Source organism: Raphanus sativus, chromosome 5, assembly GCF_000801105.2.
Source record: "Raphanus sativus cultivar WK10039 chromosome 5, ASM80110v3, whole genome shotgun sequence".
In the NCBI taxonomy this organism is placed as follows: Eukaryota; Viridiplantae; Streptophyta; class Magnoliopsida; order Brassicales; family Brassicaceae; genus Raphanus; species Raphanus sativus.
The window spans coordinates 25997611-26023788 of record NC_079515.1 but is presented as its reverse complement, the minus strand read 5'-3'; the positions used below and the strand labels follow the sequence as shown (position 1 = coordinate 26023788).

The 26178-nt window shown below is 37.2% G+C and overlaps 4 protein-coding genes, 1 non-coding gene and 1 pseudogene across 6 annotated transcripts; all 6 read right to left on the bottom strand.

The window, feature by feature from the left end:
- Positions 1-4044: 4044 nt before the first annotated feature.
- On the bottom strand, positions 4045-5709 carry LOC108856771 (lysM domain receptor-like kinase 3). The gene has a single exon (XM_018630652.2). It carries the CDS (start codon positions 5514-5516, stop codon positions 4212-4214), a length of 1305 nt encoding a protein of 434 aa, XP_018486154.2. The 5' UTR covers positions 5517-5709; the 3' UTR covers positions 4045-4211.
- A 10524-nt stretch (positions 5710-16233) lies between these two features.
- Positions 16234-16428, bottom strand: LOC130495394 (U2 spliceosomal RNA). Its single transcript, XR_008934665.1, has one exon. It is a non-coding gene; the product is annotated as a U2 spliceosomal RNA (small nuclear RNA).
- Positions 16429-17178: 750 nt separating this feature from the next.
- On the bottom strand, positions 17179-18562 carry LOC108858616 (origin of replication complex subunit 5-like; annotated as a pseudogene).
- Positions 18563-18722: 160 nt separating this feature from the next.
- Positions 18723-20097, bottom strand: LOC108805423 (mitochondrial fission 1 protein A). The gene is made up of 5 exons (XM_018577468.2): positions 19938-20097; positions 19477-19615; positions 19229-19350; positions 19063-19126; positions 18723-18977 (listed from the first exon to the last, which is right to left on the bottom strand). Exons 1-5 carry the CDS (start codon positions 20028-20030, stop codon positions 18883-18885), a joined length of 513 nt encoding a protein of 170 aa, XP_018432970.1. The 5' UTR covers positions 20031-20097; the 3' UTR covers positions 18723-18882.
- Positions 20098-20354: 257 nt separating this feature from the next.
- LOC108805421 (uncharacterized) lies at positions 20355-22428 on the bottom strand. Of its 2 annotated transcripts, XM_018577467.2 has the most exons (8): positions 22269-22336; positions 22053-22164; positions 21476-21788; positions 21234-21368; positions 21092-21134; positions 20955-21011; positions 20760-20874; positions 20355-20677 (listed from the first exon to the last, which is right to left on the bottom strand). In XM_018577467.2, exons 3-8 carry the CDS (start codon positions 21730-21732, stop codon positions 20532-20534), a joined length of 753 nt encoding a protein of 250 aa, XP_018432969.2. In that variant the 5' UTR covers positions 21733-21788; positions 22053-22164; positions 22269-22336; the 3' UTR covers positions 20355-20531. The 2 variants fall into 2 exon arrangements, with proteins under 2 accessions (XP_018432969.2, XP_018432968.2); XM_018577466.2 differs by lacking the exon at positions 22053-22164 and having other exon boundaries at positions 22269-22428.
- A 1191-nt stretch (positions 22429-23619) lies between these two features.
- Positions 23620-25449, bottom strand: LOC108857658 (DNA-directed RNA polymerase V subunit 5A). The gene is made up of 4 exons (XM_018631667.2): positions 25097-25449; positions 24175-24351; positions 23962-24075; positions 23620-23889 (listed from the first exon to the last, which is right to left on the bottom strand). Exons 1-4 carry the CDS (start codon positions 25364-25366, stop codon positions 23764-23766), a joined length of 687 nt encoding a protein of 228 aa, XP_018487169.2. The 5' UTR covers positions 25367-25449; the 3' UTR covers positions 23620-23763.
- Between the last annotated feature and the right edge of the window lie 729 nt (positions 25450-26178).

Genomic DNA, 26178 nt, shown 5'->3' with positions numbered 1-26178 from the left:
AGTACTGGTTACTCATCAATGCATCAACTAGAGTATTGGCCCCAAATCCGCGCGCCAAAAGGTTGCCGTTTCTTTAGACCACCGATCAAGTACTCGTTCTCCCGTTGTCCGACCAAAAGAATTAAATTCGTATTTACATATGAGTTGGAAAAAAGAGTTATTTGCTCCCTCCCTTTCAAAAAAATCCATATTCTAAAAAAAAACATTGTTTCAAAAAATACATTTTTTTACTTTTTAATGTATTATTTAATAAAAGTTGTAATTTTTTAAAAAGAAATAATAATATTTATTGGATTTATATTGGATATATAAAGATTATATAAATTTTTATTCACAAAAAAAACAATACATTTATGATCAGATTTTAATGTGTTTTATTAATATATATATATATATATATATAAAGTTTAAAATATGTATCTTTTTGAAATGGAAAAAATACTATTTTTTAGTTAAGAAGATTATTTGCTTAATCTGCACCAAGACATGTCATCTACGTAGAAAACGTTAGGTAAAAAATATTATCTATGAAATACCTCTAAAGTTCATAGCTTTAACATTTACACCAAAAAGTAAAAGTTTTTTTTTGAGAATAATTTTTGAGTTAAGAGAGTTATTTACTATTTTAAAAAAATTAAGAAGGCTATTTGCTTAATCTACACCCAAAAATGTCATCCACGTTAGAAAGGACCTTGGGCAAAAAAAGCTCTAAAGTTTATAGCTTTATAAAGGGAGAATTTGTGAGATGTACATAAGGGAGAAAAAACTCAAGAATATAGCCATTCTACAGTTACAAACGGTGGATGAGACAATTACAACACAATCTTGACCAAAATCTCCTTTTAGGCGCGTGCGTTTGATGTTGACGCACTAAAACTGAATTTGTGATACTATACTATATAACATATAGTATAGTCTAAAGATTGTGACAATTAAGAATATAGCAATACATGGAAAAGTGTTTGTCTGTGTATTATCAAACGCTCGAAATATATACTATTCTATATATAACATAGATGTAGAATAGATTATTCCGAACATAAACCCTAAACCCTAAACCGAAATCCTAAATATTAAACCCAAACCTAAACCCTAAACCCAAACCATATAATCTAAACCTTAAACCCAAATCCTAAACCCTAAACCCAAACCTAAACCCTAAACCCAAACCATATACCCTAAACCCAAACATTAAACTATAAACCCTAAACCCAAATTATGAATCCTAAACCCAAACCAAAACCCTAAACCCAAACCATATACCCAGACCATATACACTAAACTCAAACCCTAAACCCAAACCCTAATCCTAAACCCTAAACCCTAAACTTAAACCATTATTCATTACATGACTATGTTATACATATTATGGTATGGAAAACTCGACATACCCACAAACTTTGTATATATGAAATTCTCTAAAATTTCTTTAGAGAGAGAGCTGACGAGTGGCGACGGTGTTGGAAAACAAAACAATATAACTGATCAAGTAGTGAGTAAGAAAAATCAGAAGGCAGAGAAGGAGATACAAAGTGCAAAAGAAGAGAAAAAGAAACGTATCATACTATACTGTAATTTAAAATACAGTATAGTATGATAAATTGAGAGAGAGAGAGAGAGAGAGAAACCCTAAACCCTAAACTGAAACCATATAGTTTAGGCAAAGACAAATAAACAAACACAAATTCATATACCCTAAACCCAAATCTAAAAATTCTAAACCCAAATCATATACCCTAAACCTAAACCCTAAACTATAAACCCTAAACCCAAACCCAAACCATATACCCTAAACCTAAACCGTATACCCTAAACCCAAACCCTAATCCTAAACCCTAAACCCTAAACCTAAACTTTTATTCAATACGTGACTAGGCTATACATATTGAGGTATGGAATACTCGACACACCCACAAAATTTGTATATATGAAATTCTTTAAAATTTCTTTAGAGAGAGATGATGAGTGGCAACAATGTTAGAAAACAATACAGTGTAACTGATCAAGTAGTGAGTAAGAAGCATTAAGAGACAGAGAAGAAGATATAAATTACAAAAGAAGAGAAAAATAAATTTATCACACTATACTGTAATTTAAAATAGTATAGAACATATGACGTATGATATGGGGATAGGGATTATGAAGAAAATTAGAGCAATTTAACCGATTGGGAGGATCAAAGTTAATATGATAGGTTGAATATGGAATACTCGACACAACCACATTATCTAACCAATTGGGAGGGTCAAAGTTAACATAACAGCTTGAGAATGTCAACATAAATGTAACACAAAGGAAAGCTTCTGTGAGAGTTGCGTGCACGTGGAGGAGGAGTAGTGGAGATGATGTAAGAGGAAGAGGAAAAAGAGGAGGAGGAAGATGATGAGGAGGAGGAGGAGGAGGAGTGGAGATGATGTAATAGTACATTGTGTTGTACTATTCTATATTTATCAAATGGAATAGTACAACACAACATTTACTGTTTATCTTCTCCATTAATTCTTACGCATCCTCTGTTTTTAATCCACATATATCGAAGTATCAAAATTGTAAACCCAAACAAATATATGAAGAAACGTGATCAAACATAGTTGTTGGATCAGATAATTACACAACATGCGAATTATCACTTTCCAAAAAAATTGTAAAACTTATAAATGATCATGAGACAAAAGAAAGAGAATAAAGATCAAACATAAATTCTGGAAAAAAAAACAATTTCAAAAGAGTGAAAATGAAATAGTAGAATAAAGGGTATTTTTTGTCTTTATACATATTATACAAAGAATATCATAGCCAAAAGTTCTTATGGGTATAGAGTTTTTTTGTTGTTTTGCTATGGTCATGGCCTGCAATTTCCCTTAACTTTTACACTCAATTTTTTTTCTAAAGCTAATAGTAGCAAAGGACCACGTATGTGCATGTCTATGTTTTTGTATTAGTGTATGTATATGTATGGGAGTAAGATTTTGTCTGGATGCAAATGATTTGACTAGACAAGACATTGTTATGCCTTGTGTAAACTGATGTGATGTTTTGACTTGACCCCTCATTCTCTCTCCTCCTTTTACATTCAACAATTATTTTCTATCCAATAAGGTTATATAATCTGCTTAATTGCTAGTTACCATCTGACCGTTAATCCAATATCCTTTAAGGCTCTTTTACATGCTGTTTAAATGTTGAATCAGTGGATGCGTATCAGCGTATGGTCTTTTAGAATACATATTGTCACATGTGAATATTTTTGTTCGTAAGAAACATAATCTATACGTTATATAACGTTTATGGTCTTATGAGAAATTTTTGCCTGTATGTCATTGTTTGCAGGAGACCAACAAGAAGCTAAAGATTTAGGCAAATGAACATAACATGCGAGAGCCAGTAAAAGTATAATCCTACCTTGTGGAATGCAATGTTGGATTTACTAATTTTGGCCTAATCCTTCAGTGAGAGAAACGTAAATGCAATGTTGGAGTACAATAAATATGTGCTGCTTATTTATTTTGTTCTTCGTTAGACTTTGTTTTTTTTTTACAGATAAAGCCTCGTATTGAGTCGAGCAGCTAAACAATGAAAAAACTATTGGGCTATGGAGTAAGCTAAGCCCTATATTAAGATCTATACAAAAGCCCATATATCGTGAAAGCAACCTCAAATGTTTCATATAGTAGAACTGAAGAAGAAAAGCTTCACGATTATTAACATACAAAAGTATCCGAACATAACTAACTGCATAGGAAAACTCGATTCTGAAAATTATGTAGTTTAGATACGAGATAACACATTTTACACTTGAATTAGACCACTGGTCAAACATTTCTTAATTCAACCTAGCATTAATGTAAAGATTGGTCCCTCATATGTATTGACTTAAAACCACATCCACACGACTCAAAAACAGATTTCATTACTAGCTTTTACTACTTCCCCTTTACTTGTCTCAACTTCATCATTTTGACTTTCGAATACTATTGCAAATCCTTAAACACCAAAGACATTAAACTCTGACCTAACTGAAGCATCGAAACAACGTTTGAAAACAGATATGAATTAAATTAAGTTCTTAGCATTCCTCATATCATATAGTTTTCATGTCCCACATGACCAAATCAAATCTTCAATTGTCTGAAACTATGAATGTACAAATTACGAAAGAAAACGATAAATAAATAAAATAAAATAAAGAATTGAGATTTCATTTCATTTCCTCATCTGGGAGCGTAGGAGACGGTTATATCCGTTGGCCGTTTCATGTTCGTCGCCCACTTCTCCGATTCTAAATACAGCTGCGATATCTTCCCGGCGACTCTTCCCATCTCCGGCCGATTCACCGGATCCTCCACCACGCATTCCAACGCCAGCCGCGTCAGCTTCTCCACCACCGTCACCGGAAACGAATCCCCTAGTCTCCGATCAATCCATCTCCTCAACCTCCCCTCCGTATCTCCTCCGTCGATCACCACCGCTTTCGCGGTTTCGATCACCGAAGTCCGCTCAAAATCTCCGGTGGCTTTATCGTACCGATACTTCAGCGGCTCCTCCCCGGAGAGAAGCTCGAGCATCACGACACCGAACGCGAACACGTCGGATTCCCGAGTGGCGACCCCGGTGGCCTGAAACTCCGGCGACATGTATCCTCTCACTCCTTCGAACCTCATCGATCCGACTCTCTCCGTCGTCGTCTCCGTTTCGTTCGTCTCCCCGCACAGCTGCGCGGTCCCGAAGTGGCAGATCCTTGCGTTGTAGTCCGGCTCCGTAACGATCATCGCCGAGCTCTTGATGTGGTTATGAACGAGATTCTCCATCTTTAATCCCGTCTTGTTGTGGATGTAGTCAAGCCCGTGGGCCAGATCAGTCGCGATTTGGATCCTCGAGGCCCAACTCGACAGCACGGTGAAATTAGGGTTTTTTTGGTTTCTCAAACAATCAGCGAGGGAGGCTCCGTTGACGTACTCGTAGACTAGGTAGATGTGATCGCTTCCTCCGGAGACGGAAGCGCCGAGCAGGTTGACGATGCTCCCGTGGTGGCTCCGGCAGATATCGGAGAGGCGATCTCTGAGCTCGTCTTTGGCGATTCTCCGCCTGAACTTTCTCTGGAAGACGACCACCTCTTTCCCGCGCAAATTGCATCGCCACGAGGCTTTGGAGGAAGAGGAGGAGGAGGAGGAGGATAAGCGGTTTGCGAGGAAGTTGTTGGTGGCGGCGCGAATCTCGGAGACGTCGTAGATGTGGGGGTTCTCCGGTAAGGATTCGCGGAGACTAGCGAGGGATGTTCGACTCGCGGCTGAGGAGGAGGAGGAAGCGGCGGTTTTGTTAGAGTTAGAGCTCGAGCTAGTTCCTGTTGTGCTTGTTGTTGACGGAGATCTTCTTGACGAGTGGTGGTGACTTCCCTGAGATTGGCTTGGGCGTGATCGTGATCGGGTTGGCTCGGAAGCATTGACGCCCATTTTGGATTTGCACATAGAGACGAGGTCTTGTTTAAACGTGTGAAGGAGACGTACAAAATCGGACATTAGATTTAGACGGCGAAGCGATCGCCAAGACAGAGATAGGCGCAATATAGTAGGTATGGACACAGAGACATGCGCAGTATAGTAAGTGTGGAAACGGCGACAGGCGCACTATAGCGACGAAAAGAAGGAAAGTCTTCGCTCTTTCTGTCGTTTTTCCCCTCTCTTTTTCATCTCTGTGTGTTAGCAATTTATAGAGAGTAGGTCCCTTCTTCCTCGTAATTGAAGTTTAATTCAGACTTAAAACAATTGTAAAAGTTGCCAGGTCGAATCTATTCAAAAAAAGGCGTTTACTAACTACTAGATACATAAAATTGTAATAAATAATCTTAACTTATTATAAATATATCTGTGTGTGGCCGTTGAACAAAAAAAAAAAAAAAAAAAAAAATCTGTGTGTGGCCAATGTATGTACTTAATGTGTGTTTAAATTAATAATTAACCTTTCTTTTACAAAAAAAAAGCTGTCCTTGTCGAAGTTAGGCGACTTTTTGAGCTGGCCTAGGGTAGGTTGAGAGGTAAAGAACTTGATTGGTTGGTAAATAAAGATCTCCACATTGTTTATAAAGTAATGTCTAGGAATATCATTATTAGTTTGTTATGAAGGTCAGCAAGTGAGATCCTAAATTTATTCACTACTAGTTACTTATTTTAAGAGATCAATTTCACACATTTCACCAAGCTTTTCCATTAGTCTATATGTCCAAAACCACCAACAATCACCCATCAAAATAATTTTATATTTTCATCTAATTAATCTACCTTTACTCATGGACCAATTAGTTTGGAGTTACAACATTTTTTCACTTCAGTATATAATGTTTAAACCATTATAACTAAATTTAGTACCAATAAACTAACTTTTGTTGTAAAACTAAGTGGGGAAACTTGTTTTTATTATTAATCTCGACCAGGGTCTTACTTATATATATACATCAGGTCGTGTTTATCCTAAGTGGATAAGTACAACAGTCGATAAGCATTATCTCCTGCGGTCGGTACGGTCCTGGTCGGTCCGGTTATGTCGATCATAATCTGGTACATAACACTCCCCTTTGATCGACACATCCGGTACTGGTTCGTTGCATGCTTAATGTTGCCTCATTAAAACCTCTCCTGGAAAACCCCAAAACCAATGTGGCAAAATGGGAAACCATGGACAGGAAAAAGAGTACAACACATGAACTCCCCCTGATGAATGCATCACTGTAGTAGAGGCATTCCATCTGGTATCCGAGTCTTCCTGAACGTTGAAGCTGCATGTGACTTGGTGAAGATGATCAACTGGATTCTCCTTGAATGAACTAGTGAATGTTGGACGTCTTGATGTCTTTGGAACTCCATAAAGATGTGGTCAGGATGTACATCTTTGCTGCTGATCACTCCATGTCATGGTCGGACTGATGGCACTTCGAACGATGCTCGAATGGACTTTATAGTCTGCAATAAAACTTTACTTGCAGGTCCTTTTCATGTCCAACGGATATACTTTGGTTATATGGCTTTATCAAAACGTGGACATTCAATATATATTGAGTCTTCTGACCCAAACACATACGAACCACTTCTCTTTATATCTTTTGCCCATTTGGACTTATTTCTCTTCGTATGTGCCAATTGTTTTATCCATTGTAGCCAGTCTTTCTTTATTTCCTTTTGTCGATCAATGTTATGTTATAGACTTTGTCTATACACGTCCATTACCATGAGTGTCTAAGGTAAAACCATAAATAATTATTTGCTGCAATGGAACTCATCAAACTATGAATTCGCAGTCAAATGCACTCATGTCTTTTATACATAGCTATCGATCTTTTCTTGCCTTTAGCAATACTATACTTATTAAGCCACGACCAGGTATGCTTCTGGTCACTATCTTAGATTATGGTTCTCACTTTAGGCGTGCTGACTTAATCATTCACACACTCACACGACTATGATTTTTCTGCAGTTTTACCATATGTAAGACATAGCCTGTTTAATCAATTGATAACTTGTATCATTGAAATCATTGAACCTCTCTTTAGGTTGGTTTGTTATAAACATAACACAAGGAATTATAATATCCTCTATAGGGATATATGGACTGGTTGTACTAATTATTTTCTTAGTCTATCATTCGCAGCTGCCTTGTTTCAGTCCATGAATAGCTTAGGAACAAAACTATTCTATGAGAATTTCTTCTCATCTTTTTGATACTTTTATCATTTCTTTATCCAGTGATCAATATGCTACTTACTACATTTCTTTCTACTTATATCCAGACCTTTTCGAATTTGTAGTAGCATCCACCACATAGGAGTATATCTCCTTATAATCTGTTCTTTTGGTCTCTGTGAGTATCCTTGTGTAATCAAGCCATTCCTTGAATACTTTAAATAGGAATATGAACACCTTAGTCCATGTCTCACGATTTCTTTTCCTTTCCCACACAAGACCTATTTTTCACTGGTTTTATCTTATCAGATGGTGTTTCTATATATGGCCAATACACCCATCTCTTTTATAGATTCTTTGAATCTTTCTTTGAACCCCCACGGTTTCCTTTAGTCTATGAATGCATTCTTGTATTCTCGTGGGTTCTGATCCTCGCTTATATCTTTTAAACTCAAGTGCTATTTCCTTATGCATCTTTATCTTTTATGTGTCGACACTTCTTTTATAGTGTTCCATTGTGTTCCAGACATGAACTAATCGATTAGAGATTTCACTCTTACTAAGAACCTTCATTTACCTTGCAGTTTGGCGTCCCAAACTACATGGTCTGGTATCTTAGATGTTTAGCTGCGCAGCCTTATCTCAATGTCTGGTCTGGTTTCTCTTATGACCTCAGATATGTCATTTCTATGCACCTTTCTTTTCATTTCTGAGGTTCCTTATCTTATGGAACATATTGGTCTATCTTTAGACTCTATAGCAACTTGATTATGTCTCTTCTAGGACATTAATTTCGTGGTGCTTAAGCTGGTATGACTTAGTCATTCTTTTTCTTTTCTTTTCGGGTCTAATCTGTCTGGCATTCTTTTAGCTAGCTTTGTATGATCTTTCTTTGGACGTCTTAAATCATATTCTCTGGTCCGAGGATCTTGCCAAGACAAGGATGGTTAATATCATTCCATTTCTTTATACTTGTACCAGCTTATTTCTTTCTCCCCCTGATGTTGGATAGTCGGATTTAATTCATACAATCCGTGAACCTTGCCTTAATCTGATCACCCATATTTGGCTCAAGGTTTCTTATAAAATCGTGGGAGAAAGCTTTCTCATATCCAACATATATTCCCAATCTTATCTCATCTTCTTATGAGGTTCCATCCTAGACGGCACATATTATTGTGGTGGTCTAAACATAATCTCTTAGGATGGTCTATGTCTGGATCATGACCCTTTATCATCTTTAGATGGGAATATCTATGCTCACTTTATATGGCCTGATGCATATTATCATTACATGTAAATCTATGTGTTCCCAAGCATTAGCTAGTGATCTTTGTATCACAAAGAATTCGGCCAAGTTCTATCATGGTCATAGACCATGTCACTCGGATTTTTAGTGTTGTTCATGGACCACGGGAGTGTCATTTCTCCCCCTCATGAACATGCTATAAATCTTTTAGATGCTTGGAACATTATAGCCTATTGAGTTTCCCTTGTGTACATGTTACACAACGTGAGATTCTATGGGATAACTCTTTTGTGCCTTTTCTCGATATCAATCTTTGCATCAATTTTAAAGACCTGGATGGCTAGTCCAGTCATGCCATAAAGTGTATAAAATTTCGTGGTCAATCTATCTGGTTACCTAGGCCTTTTGCCTTTATCATACAGATATTTTAGCATAGTTTAGATCAGTTGGGAGTACAGTCTCGACCATTTTTATGCCTTGGGCAATTTTTACTTTCTTTATAATCTTAAGGAACTTATATTTCCTTTACCCATTGGTTCAATGTGGAAACCATTCACTTTTCAAAATTTTATAACTCAAATGGGACTTTTATTTGGGTGAATAATTCATGTCCCTTTTAGGCAATGCCTTTGGTCGGATGATTTTTAATTACTATACTCATTTTCTAAATTTTCATTTGTCATTTATCAATCAAGGAATTATCAAGCCAATCAAGCAAGATAATATAAGACCAGAATCAACTTTTATTATTGCTATAAATTTTATAAATGACAAGCAAATCAAATCAAAACATAAAATATGAAATCAGAATGTCTGAATCTTTGATTCTTTAATCAATGTGTAAGCCAACCTCACAATTTATATTTTCCATACGGCTTCCTCAGATTTTTCTTATATATCATTTTCATCCTCAATGTTTTCAGGAGGTTTCATATCATTGTCTTGTTTCTCAATGTATGTTTACTAAATTTTATCAATCAGTTGATGGTATCTCGAATTTTCTGCTTTCTTTGCTCGGCTGCCAATAGGCATGATAATAAGTCTTTATAGGTCGTGAAACCTTTTAGACTTATGTGATAACAACATATCCTTTGAATGAAATGTGGAATAGTTCATATAAAATAAGTCCTCTTCTGTTACCACTTCAGCACATAGTTTAAAAACTATAGGTGATTCTCATTTGAGCAGAATGATATTTGTCCACGGATTCAAAATCCTAGAACCTGAGAATCTTTCATTCATCTATGGCCTTTTGCCATAATACCATTGAGAATCTGAAATTTTGTTTTGACCAGAGGTCATAAGGATCCCTAGTATTTTCATACTGCTCTCTCAGATCCTTAGTGAGATGATAGCACATAATTGTTATGGCTTTATTTTTTATTTTTTTTTCACTTTCAGTTACATAATTACCTTGATTAATACACTGTCCGAGTCCTCTTGACATCAGGACTACTGAAGTGTTCATTTGCCATTTTCAATCAATTATCTCCATAAAGATTTTAGGGTAGTATAATCTGAAGTTTCGAAATTCGACATCTGAAATAACATTATCCAAAACAGGTCTTAATTTATGTTAAGTATCTTTTTAGAAAATTTTATTATTCATATCAATACTTCTTATCACACGCACCAAAGAAAGAAAACTTTTTTTTTTTTAATAAGTATTGATGCAAGCAAAATAATCGAAGTTATGATGCAATCTTAGAAAACATTTCTAGATGATCAATGAATCAGAGAAGTTTCCCATAAAATTCTATAAAAGAAAATTTCAGAAAAAGAAATTTCTATAAAAGAAAACTTTCTAAAAATGGAAACTTTATATTTTTGAAACTTTCTATAAATGGAAACTTTCTATTTTCGAAACTTTCTATAAATGGAAATTTTATATTTTCGAAATTTTCTATCAAACAATCAAGTAGACAATCGAATTTCAAGTTAATCAAAAAATATGGTTTTTTTTTTTTTTTTTTGATGACATCGATCAGATTTAGATTTTAAAGGGGATTGATCGATTTCTAGGTTTTATCGATTTGATCATTAAGATCAAAGAGGTTTTGAGATTCAGAAACCATTGTGGTTTTGATTTTAATTGTAAAACAATCTCATATCGAACTTTTGGTTTAAGAGTTTCGATTTACTCATGGAAGGGTTTGGACCTATTAATCTTTGCTAGGGTTTGATTTGGGGTTTTGCAAAATTTTAATGGTCATTCATTTATCAATCAACCATGTTCGATTATGAGTTCTTTTAGGTTTCAAAGTTTACCTTTAGAACTTTGAAGTGTAGATTTGGACCACCGAGAGCTGGAACAAGTCGGATCGCGAACTGCATGACCGGAACGGATCAGGAGCTGGTCGCGTGTCTTAGGTTGAGCAAAAACCTCTTGTATCTTTAGAAACCTTAATCAAAAATGAATCAAAATAAGTTAGTATAGATAGATGAAGTAAATCGCAGAAAATAACAAAGTATAAAGAGAGGCTGCGGTTTAGGCTTTTGATTAGGGTTTTAGGGTAGTTGACGGCGCGGGTTGGAACGGAGCTTGAGGGCGCGTTTGATATCGGATTGATACGAGGTTTGCGGCGATGGATTCTTCACGTCAAGAGCTTCAATTTGATATATTACACGTCGTCTGGATCCTTACGGTTTGAGAGAACGAACGGTTTGAAGTCGTCGAATGAGTTTTAGAATTTCAGGGTTTTAGGTCACTTGACGGCGCGTCTTAAAATAGAGCGTGAGGGCGTGTCCGGAGTCAGATAGAGGCGAGGCCGACGGCGTTAGATTCGCCTCGTCAAGAGCTTTAATTTGATATATTACTCGTCGTCTGGTTCCTCATGGTTGAAGAGATCGATCGATTTGAAATTGTGCCGAAATTAGGGTTTTTAGGGTTACTGGCGGCGCGTATTGAAACAGAGAGTGAGGGAGCGTCTTAGATCAGATTGACACGAGGTTTACGGCGTTGGTTTGGTTTCGTCGAGAGCTTCGATTTGATATGTGGCTCGTCGTCTGGATCCTTACGGTTGGAGAGATAGAGCGATTTTAAGATGCGCCGTTTTTAGGGGTTTTAGGTAGCTCGGGTTTTAGAGAACGTATCGTGCTGATAACGTGTTGTAAAACTAAGTGGGGAAACTTGTTTTTATTATTAATCTCGACCAGGGTCTTACTTATATATATACATCAGGTCGTGTTTATCCTAAGTGGATAAGTACAACAGTCGATAAGCATTATCTCCTGCGGTCGGTACGGTCCTGGTCGGTCCGGTTATGTCGATCACAATCTGGTACATAACAACTTTGACATAACATCACAACAGGTCCATGGTTAATCACAATTCCAACTCATCAACGGCTTCCTAATCTTACCAGCATATTTTCCGAAGTTAATGCTACTTTGTGGTAAGCTAGACAGAGTTGATTTGAATTAAGGCTGGATTCAAGTTTTGATAGAAACTGCATAGTGTTATACAGGCCTCATTAAAAGAATATGTACATAATCATCAATTTTTTCTCACGGGACGGGAGAATAGTTGGAACTCGGTCCACACATCCTACTATCATTAAAGAAAAAAACGGCGACAAACAATAACGAGATCAAATTATCAAATCCATTAGCACTAGCTCTCAGAGACAAAAACTACGAATAATCCATTAGCTCACGAAGATACCATTAACACAGGTCCCAGGATACACTTCCACGCAAACTGATTGGATAACATAGGAAAATTTTTCAACATGTTTCTACAGTAATTAAGTGACGTGAGTGAGTACATCATTCTATGACGATTTTACCTTTTATGCAACAAATACATTCTCGGATTCTCCGTTCAAGCGATCACGGTGATTGTGATGGTCTAACTGGATTATTTTGACTTTTTTTTTTCTTTTTTGGGTCTAGCTTTTTTTTTTATTTCTATCATTGAAGTGATCACGGTAATTGTGATGTCTAATAAATGAAATCTTTTGACTTTTTCTCCTTAAACATTCACAGCTGCGACCAGTGTAGTAGTAAACTAGTAATATTTCTCTACTGTAACCTTACAATTTCAGAAACATACAAATATACAATTGTGATTCGAATTGTGTAACTATAATTAATGTGGAGACATTACGGACCAGATGTGTGTGTATATGCAAGTATGCTGTACATGAAACGACAAAGTCTGATCAACCATAATTGAAAACTACTATAATCAAGTACGCCCATTCGTGATAGGTGTTCGTGTTACCTTAGTTTCAATAAACAAAATAGAAAACTTAAATTTTGCAAGTATGTTCTATGTATCATTTTTCTAATCACTCGATCATTCCTCTAGTTATTTATTTCAGGTACATGCGGTGTTTTGGGATGTGTAGTTGGACTAAAGATCTACGTTACGTTATATGAACATTTTGGCCAGTCAAAATAACAACTTCATTTCTCCATTTACCATCCATCACTGCCCTTCTTTTTATTGAACCGTTTTTCTTTTTAAATTGCAAAAGTATCACTGCCCTTGTTAAATTCAACAAATTGAGAAGAACTACGCACGAAGATCATAAAACTTCTCTCTAGAATTCGAGCTCCGTCTTCTCTCTAGAATACAAAGCGGTGATTTGTGTTTACGGCCGACGGCGGGGCTTCCTTAGCCACCGTCGGTCCGGCTTCCTCTTTTCTTTCTTGACTGTTTGGTCTTTTTCTCTTTTGTTTTTATGTTTGTGTTGTTCTCGGCTTCCGGCGTCGCATCTTCTCTTGGTGGTCGGCCGGCCTTGACTCCGGCGTTGTGCCTTGTCTACTCAGGTGAACGGTCGGCTTCTGACTCTGTGTCATACGGTCCATGCGTGATGACGGCGGCTCTGTTTTGGGACTCTCAATGTTTTCGATTGGTTTTGGTGAGTGTGGTGGCTTCGCTTACGGATGAGATCTCGGTCTCCGTGGGATGCTCTCTGGTGAAGGAAGCTCCAGCGATGAAGATGGGACTGAAGTGGCTTGGACGAGATTTCGAGACTGTCTCGGTGAATCTCTCCGTTTCAATTGAGCCATGGTAAAGTCAATGGGTGCGGCGGCAGTGGATCCCGGAGTGGCCTGGCGAAACCAACGGTGGTTCTTCGTTTTCTCCGGTGATGCATGTCGGCTGGGTCACAATGAAGTGACAAGGTGACGCGTGTCCTTGTGAGTCTCAACGTGGGCGTCGTTTCGTGTGATCGTGACGCGTGGCGAGAGGAGAGGTTTAGTGACTTAATGGTTGGGTTTCTGTCCCACCGATTTTCCTGTTAGACTGGTCTTTTAGTAGTTGGGCCTTGCTTTGTATATGGTTTTAATGGGCTTTGTTCCCTTAATAAAATTTATAAGACGGCAAAAAAAAAAAAAAAAATTCAACAGTGTGTCAGAGTAATATGAATCACATGCATGCCTCTATCAGTTGTATTTGTGATCAATTAGTCTCACCTAGTATGATTTTCGAATCTGAACAACGAGTGACTTCAGAACCGGTGTTGGATATAGGTAAATGAAACATAAAATCCTTAGGCTTTAATAGCTTACTTATCAACATGGATGAAACAGCGTAGATTTTCATGGGTGAAGCAAATCACCTATTAGATTACTAAACTGTTAACTTAACCTTTTACTAAATTATCTATAATCTCTAAAATTTCAAACCCAATTCTAATGATCTTAAATAAACATATCATTGTTACCACAATATAAGTACTATATAAATACATAAACATATAATGCTCACCTCTGGCGGTTTAGTACGATGGCTGAAAGAAAACAAAACACACACATGTGTTCATATTCATGGAACAAGCGGAGAAAAACGCGTTTCCATTAAAATACAAGCGACACAAACAACTCATAAAGACGCCAAACGCTATATAGAGACAAACATAAGCTTGATGAATATATATTATATATATTGAATCTACAAACGAATGTCTTATAATCTATAAAACTTGTCTATGTTCAGCCAACAAACAAGGTCATATATATATGAAGTCAACCCCAAATAGTTGTGCTTCATTACAAAGACTTTATTCTATCGTTAGTCTAGACCATGTTGATACTATTTTTAGATAACCACATTAGCAAGAAGATATTTTAGTAAAAAGTCAACCGAGAGAATCTAGTGAGTGTGAAATGCAATTCATAAAACAAGTTTATGTACTTTTCCTCACAATTTTTATTATACTTTCATTAAATTTGTCTCGTTTAGACAATTAATAATCTTAACATCTTTCATTATCTATAAAAATTTAGGATATTTTAAAATAAATTTTGAGGCATATGCCTATATATTTTTTCCAAAAAAAATTAAAGGTCCTATGCAAATGTTTCATCCAGCTTTGCTTTGTATATAAATCACATGTTTTCAACAAGAATATTGTGATTGGTTAATTCGATCAATTTTGTTTCACTGATTCAGACCACGGTTAGCTTTGAAACTAGATTACCAGATGAAGGATATAATGATTTTGCAAAGCTGACTGGTCAGTTTTGCCCAATATAAGACCGTGTCGAGTATGAGGTTTCGGTATTATTTCAAAGCTTAGTCAGTTTCGGTCATGATAAAGCTGAGGTAGATCAACATGTAGGTTTCTAACCGACCACAACAGCTATTTGATGTTTCTTTTTATTATAAGTAGACGCCATAATATACTTTATGATTATGTTATACAATACAGAAGAATTTTTTTTTCTTTTCAAAAAGCTTGAACTGTATAAGGTAAGAAAAGCACGAATGTTTGGTGTCTCTGTATAAATTATAATGACCATCCAGTAAACACGGACGGTCATATGAGGTCAACGCCAAGCATGTGTCTGACAAGTACTAGTTTCCAACTTTCTAGTCTACGCCATGTTATCTATTTCTCCAATTGGGTCGGTCAATATGCAGACAAGCACTGGTCTCTGAGATCTAGCTAGCAAGAAAATAAAGTACAAACTCGACATAGACGATCCAGCGAATGCAATACACAAATAATACTAAAAACAATGATGTTCTATTCTGACCATTATAACTTTCGATCATTTATTATTATTTAGACAAATGTTGCGAAAGAGCCTAAACAAACTCAGCAACTTTGTGAAATAACAATGTCTCCAAGTTGTTCATGGGGTTCATTGTTCAAGTGTTGTCGTTAGTGCTAGATGCTTTATTTGTAGGTTTAAATCCATCCACGGTCGTCTTTTCGAACGGACAATCTATGGTTCACTATCCTCCTAGGGTTCGCCATCTTTCAACTCTCAGCTTTGTGTAGTGGTTAATTTTATAAAACAATTATTTATGGATTAATTGAACTTAATTATGATATTAAAGTTATAACTGTTAATTTGGTGGGTTGAGCCAGCCCTTGCAATAGTGCAAAGCATGAGAGACTCATGAAAGCCCAGATAGCAAGCTATCTTGATGGGCTTTTTCCCTTAAAAAATACAATTAATATCGAGCGGACCGATGGCGCACATATCAGATATTAAACTGATAAGAACAGATACTACACTTGATCTTAGCAAAAAGGCCGAGAAAGGTATGATTTGTAGAACGGGCTTCGCTTCTCTTTTATACTGCTATGGTTCTACTAACGTTTCTATATCTTACCGATGTGGGACTTTTAGAAGGAATTCAAGAACCGCCTACGTGAGCGATAGTCAATACGACGTCGGGTTTCAATACTGTCTTCATCCGTTGGTTTGTTCGATACTTTGTGTTGGGGTGGGGTCCATAAGATGTTTGTGAGCTTGCGATACTTCAAGTCCAAGCTAATTGATCAGTTATATTCATAAAAGATAAGTGGGAGAGAATCAATGATTATATTAAACGTATCCATCTGCAACTATGCAACCAAACACATACAAGGCTACACAGACAAGACTCTAGCACTGTATGCTGGTGATCTTTGAGTAGATCGGAGGGTTTGATGATCCCATGTGTTCGTATCAGGCATAAAAGGAGACGGCTTGTCAAATTTTGCTGGTCACTACTCACTGTCCATTCTTGAGCCAGGTTTCTGTTGTGTTTCGCCTTCCAAGGTCTTGAGCTAAAACCTGAGCCAAGAGTGTTTTTTTCATTCACTGGAATAATCAAAAGAGCTTAAAGATGAATGTTTTGTCTAACTAACTTACTTGAACGAGTCTAGGAAAGTCCAAGGGCGAGTTCGATCTTGAGCTAAAATCCTGAGGATTTTACTACTGGGTGGATAAATCTTTGGTCGGGAATGCGACTGTGAATACTTTATCCACTGTCTTGTAAATACCATACTTATAACTTTAAGATTAGGGATAATAAACTCAACTATGGCCAAAAAATGTCAATAATATTATTAGACTATTCATATGAAAATGATACATATTCAGAAGCTCATAGCTTCTTTTTGGGGTGTTACTATTTTTAATATTAGTGTGATGAAGTTGAGTCAAACATGGAGGCATCTAGCGTTGCTGGGTTTCTTGAAGCGAGAAACGCAGCAATGAGAAGGTACTTTGCTGAAGTAGACATATAGAAGTTCAACATCTCAAGCTCTTCACCGTTCTCAGAACTGTAGCTGGCTTTCTGTCTCCTCTCCCCATCATGAGAATGACTAGACACCCTGAATATATACCTCATTTAAACAGGAAGCAATATGCGGTTTAAGATGCCTACACAGCCTTCTCTTCAGATCTTCATTAGGTGAAACCCCTAAATCATCAAGCGGTTCACAATACTTTCTGAACGGTAATGAGAAGGTAGTGGAAAGTTCTTCAACTCTCCTGGTAACCCTGCAGAATGGTCTCAGTACAAGACTGTTTGACACACGGAAAAAGTGGATTAGTGAAACCATATGAGTGATGGTTAGAGAAAGCATCACACTATAACTATTAGCCTTACTCGAGAAATGCAGAGTATAATTTCTTGTTAACTTCAGAATACTCAGGGAAGTAAACCAAAACGGTAGAGGATCAGTGTATCCCATGTTAGCGTAATACACATCCGGTGGCAATCCACTGATAAAGTATCAAACCAAGTTGACTATCTTCAAAACAGAACACAAACTGAAAAGAAAACTGCAGAATCATTGCACCTTCGATAAGATCCAAATGATCAAACTATCAAGTACACCATCTCCCCCCCATGTGTTTAACTGATCTTGCCACCACATCAGTAAGGGCTTGTCGAAGTTAAGTTTGAAAAAATCAGATGGCTTGTCACACCGCTTTGCACTAGCATACTCGTTGGATGAACACTTGCTATGCAGCAGAAGCTGATTCAGAATGGACTCAGACAAGATACGAGGGGTTGCAACATGTGCGGCAGCTTGAATAAACGAAAGGGCGGTTGAGATGCTTGAACACCTGAAGAACAACGCTTGTTTTGCAGTAGAGGCGTCTCCGTAGACCATTATTGGAAGAGTAAGGGGAATCCAAGGGGCCATTGAGACGGATCAGGTCGAGAATCTGAGAGCGTCTGCCAGGGAAATTTGAGAGAAGAGCATCCAGAGTGATTGATTCTTTCCCAAATGTGAGATTATGAATGGTTGGTGGTGGGTGGGATTCATTGCGTTCTGGGTTGGTAACACTGTCACCGTAACAGTTACAGAAGATGATGAAGATCTAGTGCTTCTTCTAGTGACTCTCTACTTTCGTTGTCATGTGTGTTTTGCAACTGTGTCCAAACGTCAGAATGAAACATGTCATTATTTTAAAGTTTATAGTTTACAAGAGCAATTGGTGAGAATGTTTGCTAATTGTGGTAAAAAGTGCCAATATATGAAAGCAGGGAAAGATTCAGATGATAAGTTTAAAAAAGAAAGAAAAAAGAGGAATTAGCCCGCTCGGGTAAAGATGAAAAATCCAACTCAAACCTTTTTTTTAATGCATCACAAAACTTGGTTATTCAAAATGTCAAGCAGGCAGAGGGAAACAAAGTTTTCTCAAAGAGAAACTAAAAGAGAGCATCTTGCTGCTATTGTATGCACAAACAAGCTTAACAAGTTAAAAGGATCATCGTGTTCATTTCTTGCGAGCCAGCGCCGCTACAATACCACCGGCTATGAGACCTACGGCTCCTACTGCTGAAGCAGTGATGCCTATCCCAATAACTCCATCTGCCATTAGAAACTTGTTACTAACATTTCTGTAGTCACTAGAACTTTCGTTACTTGAGAGAGAGAGAGAGAGAGAGTGGCTTACCCTTAGTGATTTTGTCTTCGATGCACTTCTTTAGTACCAAAGCTTGCCTCCAATCGGGTTGCATCTACCAAACAATACAACAAAGAACATATATATATACAATCATACATTTGATAATAGAGCGGATTGATTCTGTGTGTGTATTAAATAAAGAAGTGGATGAAACCTGGATGCAGCGGTCGACAAGCTGCCTGCTCTTGGAGCAATCCCCACTCCTGTAGTAACCAACAGCAAGAAGATAGAGCTTCTCTCTGTCATCCAAAGGAGGAGCACTGTTCGCAAGAGATGCTGCAACAACAACAAGTACAACAAACAAACAAACAAACAAAACAAGTTTTTATCATTTATCTCATGATGCATAACAAAAAAAAAAAAAAAGAAAGGTTTATCTTTTGGTGTTGCTAAGCTAGCTACCTTCAAGCATGTCTATTCCACGTTGAACATCATCCTGTTGATGGGAATGAACAAGAGCCCACGAGAGTCGCATAAGACACTCTTTCTTCAGTTCTTCAGATCCAGAGTTTGTGGCCTCTCGAACCTCTCTTTCACATCCCTGCCATCATATCAAAATCAACAACAACACCGTATATACCTTCAAGTTCAACCTCCTCAAGATAGAACAAATCCACACAATTTTTAAAAAAGTGATGAAGATGTGACGTTTTAGTAAAATCTCTGCAGTTAAAAAGGATTCTCACTGCATCAAGCAATCAGCAATCACCCTCACTTAAACATGACTTTTTTCACAACTCGTGAACTTCTAGGGTATGCGAACTCGATTTCACATAAATATCATCAGAAATTGCCAAAAACAGCACGAGAACAGTTCTAGTTTCCGTAAAATCAAAGCTCGAGATTAGTTATCTGAAACTTACAGCGATGACATCTCCCTCGGACCAAGGGATCTTATCGCCGCCGCTGAAGAAAGAACCGACGGAGTCAAAGAATTTTCCGATCTTAGCATCCATTATTAGCCTTTTTGACTTCTCGCTATCTGCTGCTCCTTTTGTTGTTCGTGAGAGAGAGTGGACTTGCTCCCCAAGGTCAGGCCGAAGGAAGATATTTATCCCCTTGACGGTTTTGCAACAAAACCCTCCATCTTTTACATCTTCCCACATTTATCTCACAAGTTCAATAAAGTTACTGTAATCCCCCCCCCCCCTCTATTTTCTAAATCTACCTACATTTATCCACTATCTTCTATTTAGTCAATTATTATACACCCCTATTGAATAAAAAGGTCAAACATGGAGAGTTTTTCTTCACTCAATGACATATATAGATACATTCTGAAAAATATTGGGGTTAATACTAATTTTGTAAAACAATTAAGCTACACAAAAGATGATGCTCCAAACGAATTCAGCATAATTGTATGTAAAAACAATCACACTTTTGTCTTCACGCAACTTTTTTTACATAACACACTAACACACACAAGATGTTTCCAGCTTTGACATTTATCTCTCTTACAAGGCAGGTGGATATGCAATGTTATTAAAGGCTGTTTCACTCCTCTGCACTGCCCTCTGAACCGCTCTTCTCAAGCTCCACTCGTAGCAGAACTCCAATGTCAGCCTTAGTGCTGTTCCTAGCCCTAGCACCACTATCACTCCTGCAACCCCACACCCACCACCATGTATAAGTGTTTTCAAATGATTATAACTTTAGCTTACACTGATAAAAACAAAACGTACCAATGATTATGTTAACCGGGAGTGCAGACACACCAAGTGTGATTGATATTAACACATCCAGCATTAGACCGCCTATCAGAATCGAGAATGCTACCCATAGAGGATTGAAACATCCCTGTGATGATGACACAAGCAAGCACACTTACTTAACTGAAATGCAAATGGCTACTCTCTATATATGTGAAGACAACTTACTCTCTCACGCTGCTCTTGTCTATAGCTGGGATCAATCCTCCAAACCCAGTAATTTGTCTGTTCAAAAGGGTAAAAAAGCACTGTCATGTCATGACCCACTTATTTTCTTTGTTAAAAATAAAGAGAGATGTACTCACAGTTGGATGGGTCTCTGGAGGTGGCACGTTGACAGCCACTGCCCTGCAGAAACAAAGAAAAAATGGAAGAACCAAATTAAGCTTAGTGTCCTCCTCCTCCCATTTGAATCAAGTAAAAGCGTTGGAATGAATGTCTACTCACTGGCAGATCTCGCACTGATTAGAGCCTTTTGTGCGAAACCAAGCATCTATGCATGACCTATGGGATTTAGCAAGGCCACCACGACATAGGCACCCCAGTTCTATCAACGCCTCTTCTTTCTCTTGCTGACAAACCCTACTTACCATTAAAAAGACAGATGAGCCAGATTCATTTACTTGATTGTAACACATCAATTTAAATTCATGGAACCGTCTTAATAAGAAAAAGGGACAGGAGCTGACCTACACTGCTCGTGAGAGCTGGAGTTTCTGGACAAACAAACCTTTTTGGGGGACTCTTCCCTCTCAGCTGCTGGCCCATAGATCTGAGCCAATTCTACGGTTTCACGTGCCCCACTTGAATCTCCATTGCAGACAACAATGGTGAGGTGGTTCACTTCCTTGGCAGATTCATTTACTAACTCGCTCTGCTTCTCCGGAGTCTTGTCCTGCTGCTGCTTCTCAAGGTCACCAGCGGGGTTGGAGCTAATACTATGCATCTGATCCTTGCCTTCCACAACAAAAAGTTCCTTCTTCTCCTAGGTACCCATACAGACTACCAAGTTGAAAAAGGAAGAAGCACACACGCATAAGCAAGTGAATGAATCCAAAGTTCATAAAATTGCGTACTTGACGAGTTGAAGAAACTAAGGAAAGTAAACGCTGACTCAATCAGAGTAGCCAAAAAAAAAAAGATCTCTGAATCAGAGCAAATAACAACAATAGCCACAACACGAGAAAGTTCCAAAGCTGTTCCACCAAGTGGCATAAAAGATGTTAAATTGTTACTGCAAAAAGAAAAGTATTTTTATAATTGTACCCTTCAACAACAAAGTCGTTTCCTTTAACTCTCTCTCTCTCTCTCCCTTCCAGTTAACTGAAGCTAGAACAAAACTAAAGCTTTGAACATAGAAGCGCTTCCGTTTCAGATTCTAGGGAGAAGAAAAACAAAAAGTGATGTGATCTCAGTCCTGATTTGAAAACAAGTTTTGGGCTTTCGACTTTATTCAACAAGATTTGGGGATGAGAGAATTACCAATACGTATGAAATCGGAGGAGGAGGAGTAGAGCAGAGCACACAGATGTTGTGAATCGAAAAAAACAAAAAACAAAAGGTGTTTTTTTTTGTTCAGCCTCTCTGTCGCTAAGGTTGTAGGCAGTCAAAAAGTCTCTCTGCTTTTGCTGCTTTGCCGAGTTTAATGGCAAGAGACCACAACCCTTGGATTAATACCAGAACTAATCTCAACCGTTGGATTAGATTTCTTTTCTTTTCGTTTCTTACCAAAGAAAAAAAAAACAAGTGCTCGTTTCGGCATCCACTAGAAGCAAAACAGGTACATGTTATGTTGTAGTTTTGTACTGTCATTAGAAAGATAACTAACTAATATACTCAGAATAATCAGACATTATTTTGCTCAAAGAGTACCTTATTCACACCTAATCCTCTTGGGACTTGCTGGCATGCATGTGTCATCTAGGTAGAGTAATTACAATGCAAGACCACTAAAAAACCTCATGTCGACACATATGGTCCTTCTTTGCATCAAAAGCATTCTCAAACGTCTTTTTTTTTCTATTTTTGATTTTATTTAAAAATATATAAACTTATGGAATATTTCGAACTAATTATAAGGAGAGGTACAAAGCATGGCTCAATATCTGTATGGCTATATAAATTTAGTAAAGTGGAATTGCTTCAAATTTAGATTACTTATCTTTTCAAATATGTATGATATTACATTTAATCATTTATGTGATTCGTTCAAATTGTGACATGAAGAGTTTAGTTGCTATGTAAAGTATGTGTTTACATCTCTTTTCTTTTTACAAACGAAAAACAAATGCTAAACTTCAGCATCCCCTAAACACAAGTATGTCTCTGTAGTTAATACCGTCGTTAGTAAAAAAAGATAAACTAGCACAAATAAACTCAAAACAATCGGACAGATTTGCTGAAAGTTTGCCACTTTTTAATGTTCCTTGCATCTAAATCGTACGCTTCCTGTTTCTTTCCTCTGCTGATTCTTCTGCCACAGTATCTAATCGGTTTCATCAGGTTCTTTAACATCTTATTCAAACGTAACCCTCTCCGGACTTTGCGGCAGTCCTGATTATTCTCCACATGTACTGGTGCGGGATCATCATCGAGGACAGCATTGTACATGGAAGAGAAACCTGACTCGGATAAGCTCCGACCAAGCAGAGCATTGTTGAGGTGAGCCTCGAAAGATAACCGCTCGAACCGGTCCATCAAGGAGCTTTGATTGTCCCCGGAACTTCGAATAAATGGTGGAGTCTCCATGTCTTTGTGTTTCGACCAAAACGGGTAGAAACTGTTCTTTTTAAGGGAAGCACATAATGGGAAATGTTTTCAAGAACAAGCAAAGGATCTTTAATACATTTTTTACTTGAAAAAAGAAAAAACTGAAGTCTTATGTTTAAAGCAAAGGATCTTGTCCAAAGCATCTTCAGAAGTTTTTTTATGCCGAAAATAAGTACACAGAATTATTTTTCTTTTTATTGGTTGCATTTCACCACACACATCTGTAGGCAACATAGGACTCAGTGAGTTCTCCTCTGTAATTCACTTTCAGAACTTGTCCTTTCTCTAATCCATAGTACCGCACAACCGCATCCTTCTTTGAGATCCGAGGAAGCTACCAAATTTATATTCGAAAGAAGAGTTATAAAGTTGAGTTTTAAAAGATCCAAGAAATGAATAAATGTACCTGTTTTTCCTCGATATTGTACTGCTTGAGAAGTGCTTTCTTCTCTCCATCATTCAGAACACGATGACGCAGGCTCAGTACATGCTCGGTTAGGTTGACTAGCAAGTCGGTTATCTTAACGAGACAGCAAGAAGGAAAAGATATAGGTGTTACAGCTTTGAAGTTGTCCCAACAAAAAAAAAGAAAAGAAAATAAATATATGTATGCATGTACCTGGAATATCTCGACCTTGAAAGTGAAAAGCTCAATGGCTTTCAAGGCTCTATCGGTTACTTGGTTTTGCAGAACCAGTATCAGCCCGGTTATGGTCTCTTGGCTAAGTATCTCTGCTGCAACACTGCGGATTGTGTTGACTTTAACCTTACCAGTACCAAAAAAGACAACCTTCACCTGCAAAACCAACATCACAAAACTTGTTGAACCAGACCCTTTAAACTTCAGATCATAAGTGTTATGACATAAAGACTTGAAATGATGTAAGAAGCATCACAAGTTGAGAATAGTATATACATTTTCATAGGTAACTAAGAATTTGTAAGACTATATATATGCAGTCTGGTGTTACTAAAGAAACCAAAAGACGTAAGCAAACCACCTGCCAATATTGTTTCATAAAAGAATGACAGTTCGTTCCTACTAACAGCAAAACATATCAACTTTATCCGTTCTTTTTGCAGTATTATATCACACTAACAATCAAAAACGTAAACTTCTAGCTCTCAGAAGTCAGAACTAACGCATTAAGAACATGCTCTAATTAAAGAGAGGATAGATCATTCAAGTCACCATATGTAGTCTAGAGATCTAATAATCATTGCCACTTCTGAAGTCTTTACCAGAAAAAAAAAACATCACAATACAAAGTTTTCAAAAGGAGAAACAAATGAGTCTAGCTGATAAGGCACATATAGTAATAGTTTTATCAACCAGAGACAATGACATGCATTACCGTTACTATCATCACTTCCAAAAACCTAAGATTTGGTCATTCGAATCCACAAAAGTAGCACATATATAGCTTCAATTCGAAGACAAGTTCACATCTTTTGCAAACCCTTTCAACATGCAAAAAGAGAAACAAAACCGCTAGAAATGGAAAAATAAAATAAAAGGGGAAATGATTTTATAATTTTACCTTATTGGAAGAATCGGAGCGATGGTGAGCGGAGATACGGAGACGGTCAACGTCGGGACGCTCGCCGTAAACAGTTCGAAAATCCTTGAGGGAGAGATTGATGTCTTCGAGGGAGACTTCGTAGCCTCTGTCTCTGAGCATCTCCAAGGCGTTCCGCCGCGCTAGATAGTATCTGTGAGACTCTTCGCTTGATGGATCCACGTATTTGCTTAGACAAGGACCCGGGCCTGAACTCGAACTCGAACTCTTGTCGTTCCCTATCCCCTCCATCTTATTATTGCTATACTAACCACTGTCTGAGTCAACTAGAGAAGTACGGTGGTGGAACTTTGTAAGCGAATTAAAACGATGTCGTATTCGGTTGTGAAGAGACGGAAACCGTGACGTCTTTACAGTACACCAAACTAAACTCTTTTTTTGTCAACTCCAAACTAAACTTTTTTTTTTTTTAACAACTCCAAACCAAACTAAACTTTGGCCCTTTTTTTTTTTTTTGTGAATAGAGATTTCTATTTATTTTATATTTATATTGGGGAAGTTCCCAAGAAATGAAACTTTGGGCTTTTCTCTTTGACCAAAGATCCCTCCTGATTGAATTTGAATTTTTTTGTAAACATTCAACTATTCTTCTGATGGACAATTTGATATAAAGGACTAATGAGCTATGGTAAGCAAGTAAGTGTTTCAAAAAAGAGCTATGGTAAGTATTTTTTTTAATGTTACAAACAAATAAAAAATGTTATTTAAAATAAAGAAATTCGTGCTATTTTTTCAGAGTTCAATATATATATATTATTTTTTCACTGTGTATATGTTTGTATTGATATGTAGTGAATCAAATGGTGAGATTATTATCGGTATTTGTGTATACTTACTTGATGTGGATAGAATGACAATTTCTTAAATCAAATTTATTAGTGAGTAAAAAACTCTTCATTGCAATAATAATTAAGTATTCCCTCCGTTTCATTTTATTTGTCGTTCTAGGTTTATGCACACATATTAATAAAACATATGATTTTGTATATTTCCAAAATAAAAACACAATTACCTATACTACTAACCGTATTTCAACCAATAGA

Excerpts from the sequence above, each read along its gene's own strand:
- LOC108856771 (XM_018630652.2), bottom strand. The coding sequence starts at position 5,516 with ATGTCCGATTTTGTACGTCTCCTTCACACGTTTAAACAAGACCTCGTC.
- LOC108805423 (XM_018577468.2), bottom strand. The coding sequence starts at position 20,030 with ATGGATGCTAAGATCGGAAAATTCTTTGACTCCGTCGGTTCTTTCTTC. Across the intron at positions 19,616-19,937 it reads CCGAGGGAGATGTCATCGCT|GGATGTGAAAGAGAGGTTCG; the intron begins GTAAGTTTCAGA and ends ATATGATGGCAG. Across the intron at positions 18,978-19,062 it reads CGAAGACAAAATCACTAAGG|ATGGAGTTATTGGGATAGGC; the intron begins GTAAGCCACTCT and ends TTCTAATGGCAG.
- LOC108805421 (XM_018577466.2), bottom strand. The coding sequence starts at position 21,732 with ATGCATAGTATTAGCTCCAACCCCGCTGGTGACCTTGAGAAGCAGCAG. Across the intron at positions 20,875-20,954 it reads GACAAGAGCAGCGTGAGAGA|GGATGTTTCAATCCTCTATG; the intron begins GTAAGTTGTCTT and ends TCATCATCACAG. Across the intron at positions 20,678-20,759 it reads CCCGGTTAACATAATCATTG|GAGTGATAGTGGTGCTAGGG; the intron begins GTACGTTTTGTT and ends GTGGGGTTGCAG.
- LOC108857658 (XM_018631667.2), bottom strand. The coding sequence starts at position 25,366 with ATGGAGGGGATAGGGAACGACAAGAGTTCGAGTTCGAGTTCAGGCCCG. Across the intron at positions 24,076-24,174 it reads TCAAGGTCGAGATATTCCAG|ATAACCGACTTGCTAGTCAA; the intron begins GTACATGCATAC and ends TGTCTCGTTAAG. Across the intron at positions 23,890-23,961 it reads ACAATATCGAGGAAAAACAG|CTTCCTCGGATCTCAAAGAA; the intron begins GTACATTTATTC and ends TAAATTTGGTAG.